Source organism: Chionomys nivalis, chromosome 1, assembly GCF_950005125.1.
Source record: "Chionomys nivalis chromosome 1, mChiNiv1.1, whole genome shotgun sequence".
Taxonomy (NCBI): Eukaryota; Metazoa; Chordata; class Mammalia; order Rodentia; family Cricetidae; genus Chionomys; species Chionomys nivalis.
In genome coordinates this window covers 14,350,528-14,358,497 of record NC_080086.1, presented here as the reverse complement: position 1 = coordinate 14,358,497, position 7,970 = coordinate 14,350,528, and the positions used below count along the sequence as shown (strand labels likewise).

The 7,970-nt window shown below is 43.8% G+C and overlaps 1 protein-coding gene across 1 annotated transcript; it reads right to left on the bottom strand.

Moving 5' to 3' along the window:
- Positions 1–4,402: 4,402 nt before the first annotated feature.
- Positions 4,403–6,042, bottom strand: LOC130878305 (histone H4). The gene has a single exon (XM_057776207.1). The coding sequence runs from the start codon at positions 5,964–5,966 to the stop codon at positions 5,655–5,657; it is 312 nt and encodes a 103-aa protein (XP_057632190.1). The 5' UTR covers positions 5,967–6,042; the 3' UTR covers positions 4,403–5,654.
- Between the last annotated feature and the right edge of the window lie 1,928 nt (positions 6,043–7,970).

The window sequence follows — 7,970 nt, the reverse complement described above, 5'->3', positions numbered from 1 at the left end:
ACTGCTCAACCATCTCTTCTGCCCTGAAACTGGTAAATTTGGAGTCAACTTTCAAGTAATGGAACACCTAAGGGGGAAACAACAATTACACGACTGTCTGATTAAGCAAGCTCTATTTAGAACTGACCAGTCAGCTTCCTCTCCCAAAGGGGGAATTTTGGAAAGCAGCTTTTAAGGTCCCTTTTATGGGGAAGGGTCAGAGTTGGTAGAAAACAGCTATCTAGATAATCAGCTGTTAGCGCCCGGGCAGGGGAGTGGGCTCTCAGGGCTCAAGGCCGCCTGTGTTGCAAGTGTGACAGAAAGTAACTGTTGGGATAAACTGGCTGTACAAAGAAGGCAATAAAAGGAAGCGCAAGAATATCTTAAGTGGAAGGGGAGACATTAAGGTGTCTGGGAAGACATATTTCCATAAGTCAAAGGGCAATCAGATATCACAGGCTCAGGGATTTAGCAAGGCAAGGGGGTGGGCATACATCATGGGGTCACAAGTTCATTATAGGCTGGAAAACATGGCTTGAAGATTCATTAGACTCCAGAAGCAGAAAGTTTCCTTGTAAGGTGTGAAGATTTAATAACAACGTAACAACGTGAACAATGTATAACAATGCGACTCCTGTTTGGGCTTTGTACACTCCCTTTAATTCAAGGCTGGCGATCCGGAATTATTTAAATTGGATGCACACAGCTTTAGTATTATGTTGATATTTCAAGCTAACTAAATTATTTTCCAAAAAGTAATGTTTTGCCAGTATATATGTTCATAGTCAAAGAAAATAATTTTTGGTACTTTATTCATCTCTTGCAAGTTTTTACAGTATGCCTGTGGCCCACTAGATGTGAAGAACTGTTTCCAGTTGCAGACTACAAACCTGAGGCAGATCAAACACACTCACAGACTAGTGTCCTGCGGGAGGTTGCTGCTAGTGTTAGTGCGTAAAACACACGTCAGACTTCAAAAACTTAGCTCAAAAGATTATAACATTATACCTCAATAATTTTTCTATTGGTTATTCTAATATTTTTGACAGAGTGGGACACAAAATATTTCATTAACTACACATTTATGTTTTTAAACTCTTTTTTTTTTTTAAGATTTATTTATTTATTATGTACACAGTGTTCAGCCTCCATGTATGCCTGCAGGCCAGAAGAGGGCGCCAGGTCTCATTACAGATGGTTGTGAGCCACCATGTGGGTTGCTGGGAATTGAACTCAGGACCTTCAGAAGAGCAGTCAGTGCTCTTAACCACTGAGCCATCTCTCCAGCCCCTTAAACTCTTTTTTAAAAAATCTTTTCTAACACAGTACTAAAAACTTGAAATTACATGAGTGACTCACATCATGGTGTTTTATTTTTGCTATGCAGCATTGTTCTGGGTTAATTTAGGGCTGTGGTCACACAAAATTTTAACTATTCTAAAAGATAATGGGTTAATTTAACGTAATAACCACTGACTTTGAAAACACCTTTTCTTCTGTGACAATAGAATCTAATTGAATTGGGAATTAAGACTAATCTGAACTTCAAGCAAGGCTTCTCCACTAGCTTCATGTCCTGTGTCGAGTGTATTGACAGCTTCAGTCTTCTGTGAAGCTGTTGTGTAGGTCAGGTGAAGCAGACAATGTCCTCAGCACAATGCTGGGTACTTAATTGTCACTGAAGCGGTTGCTACAAATCAGTGGAAGGAACTGGATTAAGAAGTGGCCAAAGGAACAGAAAAGTGGCTGGATTGCTCAGAAAAGATGGGATATCAGTATCATTGATATCATTGAATTCAAAGGGTAGCGCCTTACTTGACAGTCAGTTCAAAACCGACCACAGCGAGGGGGCTAAAGATGCAAGAACCCCCAATCCCTACCTTTCAGGGAGCAAAGAAAAAAAACTAAATCTGTGGGGGGGGGAGGGGATAATGATTTCATTTTTAAATATATGCAGCATATTGTGGCTCAGTTGCTCACTGATTTTTACAAAGTAGACATTGGGGAGGGGGAGGTACAGCAGGGGCTTGCTCGTTTTCATTATGAATTCATAAAATCCAGTCTTATAAAACTGGATTTGTAAGACTAAACTTTTAGTGTTTTGCTGTACCAGGCCTCGTGCATGCGAAAGAAGTGCCTTACCAAACATCTAGATCTCAGGAAGGCCACGTGTGTAGAAATGAGCTCAGACTACAGATGGACTTACGGCCGGTAGAGAAAAGCCAGCATTCCTTAGGGACGGGTGAAATGGGCTCCCCTCCCAACCCCCCCAGGAAGCGTTATCTCTTGCTATCTTCACTATTTCTCCACTCTGCTTCTTTATCCCTGGCCTGTCCAGTCTACTGCTTTCTCTCTGCTCTAGACCCAATCAAATGCCTCTGGATATCCCCTCTTCCTTTCCACAGTGAAACCCTTCCACCTAATAATGGAGCAGCCATTGTGGCAGATTCTTTACTGAGCCCCCTCACATACATGAACTACACCCCCAGCATTAAATATATGTTTTTGTAGAAATATATCTTATTTGACTTATTTATTTGGGGGTCACTATGTGAATGTGTAAAGTCAGAGGACTCTTTGCAGAGTCTGCTCTCTCCTTCCAATATATGGGTCTCTGGAAGCAAACTCAGTTTGTCAGGCTCGGCAGCAAGCGCCTTTACCTGCTGAGTCATTGTAAATGTTACAGCGTCCAGGGGAAAGGTGTCCTGGCAGTTGGGAGCCGAGGAATAAAATAAACAAATCTCACAGGAGGGATTGGGAGGGAAAATCCCAGAAGGGTGGCTGCCTCTGCTCAGGAGAGAAGCAGCAGATAGTAACACAAATAATAAAAGCCCAGAGACAGAAATTGGGGTTCAACCCGAAAACCAGAAAAGCAAAGCAATCAAGCCACTAGAGAAGTCTTGCTCTACCAAAGCTAAGTGACCGCAGACTAAGCCTCTCTCTCCTCCCATTTTGTATTCCCTCTAGTGCTGGGATTAAAGGCGTGACTCCCTAGTGCTGGGATTAAAGGTGTGAGGCACCACCACCTGGATTTGTTTCTGTATTGATCTAGTGTAGCCCAGGGTGGCCTTGAACTCACAGACATCCTTCTGCCCCTGTCTCCCAAATTTTGGGATTAAAAGGTGTGTGCCACCACTGCCTGACCTCTAGTGGCTTTAGCTTTGCTTCTGGTCTTCAGGCAAGATTTATTGATCAAAATACAAATCAAATAATATACCACTACAGCAAGAGAACCAAGCAGAAGATAGGATTATGTAGCGTTTCTTGGGGATGAGGGGCGGGAACGGGGGCGGAAGGTAAGTTTTCCAGGGTGATTTGGGATTGGAGGAATTATGTGGCTTGATCTTGGGACAGGCTCGGGGATTGGTGGGAATTTTTTCTGTAGGGTGGGGCTTGGCCACTCTCCCACCTCAGAGGGCTGGGAATGGCCTTTATAGCCTTTAGGGAATGGCCATTATGACAGTCTGGGGGCAGGGCCTACCTAGCCACTGGGGTGCCATAGGGGGGTGCCACAAGCTGTCCCTGCCATCCAAGTCGTGTAAATAGCCGACATTTATCTCGTTGTGGAGTTTTCACGCCCAATTCACTATACTTTGTTCTACAGTAAACTGCTCTCCCTTTCTGCCTGCCGCGAGCCTGGCTCATTTCTTCTTTCCCACACGTAGGCAACTGGCTTCTGCTTTCAGAGCATGTGTTTTTACACACCCCCTTCCCCCGCAACCTCTTTCTAGTTTCATGACCTACACACACACACACACACACACACACACGTCAACTCTACATTGAAGAAGTCATGGGTTTTTCTTTTAGAGTCTGACTGTGTTTAACATACTGACTTCCTGTTCCACTTCCTGTTCACTTTTATCACCCTTCAGGTACGCATACCATAATTTCTTCTCCCATTCATCTGGTGATGGACACACTGGCTGACTCCATTTCCTGGCTATAATGAATAGAGCAACAATATATATATGGAGGTCTATGTATGCCAGGGATGGTGACTAGGAGTCTTTTATGCACAAACCCAAGAGTGGGACAGAGGATTATATGGCCGTTCTAGTTTAAGCTTTCTGAGAAACTTCCAAACTGATTTCTACAATGACTGCACCAATGCGATTTTTTTTTGTTATTCGTGTAACATTAAATGGCAAATTTCACTTTTCTTTGCTAGTAATATAGATATTTGATACATTTTTTTCAAATAATTAAAATACACTCGTTAAAATGGGGGGTGATAAGCATTACATTTTCTGTATTTAATATTTTGATAAAACACACAGCTTTATAAGAAAACGAAAATCACCAAACTTAACTCAGGAAAAAAAATCCACTGGAAAAAAGTAAAAATAAAAGAATTTGAAAATATAAAACCAAATAATTGTAATTGAAAATATTTCTAAAGATAGAAAATAAGCAATCCAGTTTTTCACTTGCTTGAAGAGATGAGTTCGTTAGACTAACATGGCTCTGAAATTTACACCAGCGTTACATGTGCTCAGAAAGTGGAAGTGAAAAAGTCAGTAATGGGAAAGGGGAGCCTGGCTGGCAAAAACAGGGGTACATAAGATGAAGCTGTGTAAAATCCAGCTTCGAAGTTTCTATTCTTCGTCGTCCCATCCACAGCTATGAAGTGTTCTCTTCATTAACAATACTTAAAGTAAATCTGCGGCTAAAGAACGGCACATAGGAAGCATTTCACACGAGACCACCGTTCCTAATGAAATCCCAGGTTTCTGCTGAGGGAACCCCAGAAATGCCCCCCTCTCCTATATGCCAGTGAGAAGACTAGTGAACTTCAAATGTCAAAAAACTTTAGGCATTGAAAAAAAATTACTGTTATTAGTTTTGGTACGGAAGAGTGGGAATGCAGACCTGAGCCCAGGTGCCCAAGGAAGCCAAACGCATTTTGGCGCCCTGGAGCTGGTGTTACAAGTGACTGTGAGCTAACCCACCTGGGTGCTGAGAAACCAACAGGTCTCTAAGAGCAGCCCAGGTTCTTTAAGTCCTACACTCCGGACTTAAGGAGTAAGGAGTCTTAAAATGAGACTTATCCCGGTCTGTGTACCCAAATTTAAGGAGCTGACCAGACTGAGCTAAAGTTAGACCCCGATTCCTTCCCTGGTCCCAGAAGACACCATCTAGGGGCAGGCAAATAGTTACAGTTGAGAAAACCGAGTTTACGCTACAGAGTCACTTTATTTTGGGGGTTCCAAGCCTCCGCCCCACTCCTCAGTTTCCCGCTGTCCTTAAGAAATGAGTCAATATTTTCCCTGGAGAGCAAACGCCACAAGTCACCCCTTCCCAGGTCTAGAGGTCGCAAGGCGGGACGGAACTACGCAGCGTCAGCTTTCGGCCTGGCACCCAGAAACAAGCGAAAAAAAAAATTCACTTAGGCTTACAGCACTCAGCAAGCATACCTCATCACGCAGTTCATCCGCGGGCGGAGCCGATGACCCACCGCTCCAATGAGAACGTGCTCTCACGCGGCCTGATTTGCATATGCTACAATGTAAGCAACCAGCCATCTCTGTAATAACCTAGCCCGGGGTTGAGAACCCTCTTCCAGCTATGCAAGTATCCCCAGCTCTTTTCTTGATGCTTTGGGGGCCCTGAAAAGGGCCTTTGGGTTAGGGTGTTGGTGCAAGAGACCGAAGATCTGAAGCCGGTGGTAGCACTCAGCCGCCGAAGCCATACAGAGTACGGCCCTGGCGCTTGAGCGCGTAGACCACATCCATAGCTGTGACCGTCTTGCGCTTGGCGTGCTCGGTATAGGTGACAGCGTCCCGGATCACATTCTCCAGGAACACTTTGAGGACACCGCGAGTCTCCTCGTAGATGAGCCCGGAAATGCGCTTGACGCCGCCGCGCCGAGCCAAGCGCCGGATGGCAGGCTTGGTAATGCCCTGGATGTTATCTCGCAGGACCTTGCGGTGTCGTTTGGCGCCGCCTTTCCCGAGTCCTTTGCCGCCTTTGCCACGTCCAGACATGGAGGAAAACAAAAAAAAAAATTGAAAGGAGAAAAAACTGTCCTACAGGACGAAAGCAAGAGCCTTATATTGGCTGGGAGCGGACCTGTTTGAAAACAGCAAGCAGTGGGCGGAGCTCTAGGCGCCGCCCCCTGACTCTTTACTCCTGACTGCGTTAGCTCCAAGACTTTTTGTTCCCCTCAAATCTGAAAATCCTTAGCATATTTGAGAACTTAAACGATATAAGGTTTTTTATTTTTCCCTTTTTTAGTGCAAATAAAAAGGCCGCATCATGCTTGCTATTTTCAGCACCTTCTGAGTCATTTTCTCTGCAGAATGCTTATCCTTAGACTTGTGCAAAATAGTGTGAAAATGGATAGAAGCTAGCACTAGAGATCTAGCTTACTAGCCCTTTCGTTAAAGCAGTTTACATTTTCATGTGTGGGCCTTTGGAGTGGATGGTCATTTCCTTTTGTGACCACGCTAACACTCCCCTCTTCGCTTCCTGTTCGTATTCAATTGTTTTTCTGCAGTGTGTGGGTTTTTTCTGCTTCTGCCGGACAAACATATTAGTATTTTCTTTTCAACCAGCTGTCTGTTTCGATAGTTACTTAGCTCAGCTACTGTAACGTGCCACTTCGATAAGCTTGCATCTCATAGCTTGCATTTAATACTTACAAGTTCTCGCCAGGTGTGGTGACTCACACTTGTAATCACAGCAGTCTGGAGGGTGAGGCAGGAGGATTGCCACAAGTTGGAGGCCAACCTGAGCTGGACAGACTCAGAGGTCTTGTAAAGTTACACTTGTTAGAAGCCTGACTTTGAATAGATATTTTTTTTTTATTGCAAATCCCCAAACCAGAAAGGGGTTCTTTTGGTGGTGTGGGTTTTTTGTTTTGTTTTTAGTTTTTTTTTTTTTTTTTCCTTTCTGAAACAGGGTTTCTCTGTTTGAACAGCCCCAACGGTCCGCGAACTCACCCTGTAGACCAAATGACAGTCTCTGCCTCCCGAGTGCTCTGATTGAAGGTGTGTGCCACCACCGCTCACGTGATATTACTGTTTTTAAGACAGGACTGCCCTGAAGTTTACTGTGTTGAGAAGACCGCAGGATTTAAGGGGGGGGGGATTTAAGGGGAGAAGGGGTCACCACACTTTCCCAGGTGTTGAGGACTGAGCATTTTAGTAAATTGTTGCTGGTCTGCAGTCTTGAAGATCAGCTTCCTAGCAGGAAAACGGTTTCCTAAAGTTTTATACTTGCAAATGCTTTTAATCTACAGTGCTTTTCAATCTTCACTGATCCCCGTAACTCAAGCAGTATTTGTTGTTGTTGTTCTATCTGTTAAAATTGAGCATGCAGGGCAGTGGTGGCGCACGTCTTTAATCCCAGCACTCAGGAGGCAGAAGCAGGTGGATATCTGTGAGCTTGAGGCCAGCCTGGTCTACAGAGTGAGTTCGAGGACAGCCATGATTTTAAATCCTTAACTCTTTAGAAAATTCTTACATAAATAAAGCAAAGCTGCATCTAGAATACATTTTCAAACGCTGCTAAACCATGTCTCCAAAAAAAAAAAAAAAAGGAAAGGAAAGGACTTTTCTGTGATATAAGCACAAATTTAAGCTGGTTTACAGAAGTCATTCTAGTACTTTCTTGCCAAAACGGCACCAGAGGCTTCCATAGGCATTGACTTAGTATATACATAAATAGATAAATACTGTATATTTATATATGTATATACAACAAGACGGATGTGTGTGTGTGTGTGTGTGTGTATAACCTGTTGAATGCTCACGGACATTAAATAGTGTATCAAAGTCAGCTGTTAGGTGGTAAAGGCAGAATTCTGAGGAAGCTGTCTGGCTCCGTGCTGATGGATCACGTTTATGGTGGCAATACCTACATTGCTCAGATTTAAATAGGTGTATTTGAGACCCCAGCTACTGTTTATTCATCAGGCCATAAAGACATACATAAATACATGTAAACACTGCTTGTCCTCGTGTGTGTATGCATGTGTTTTGTGTTTG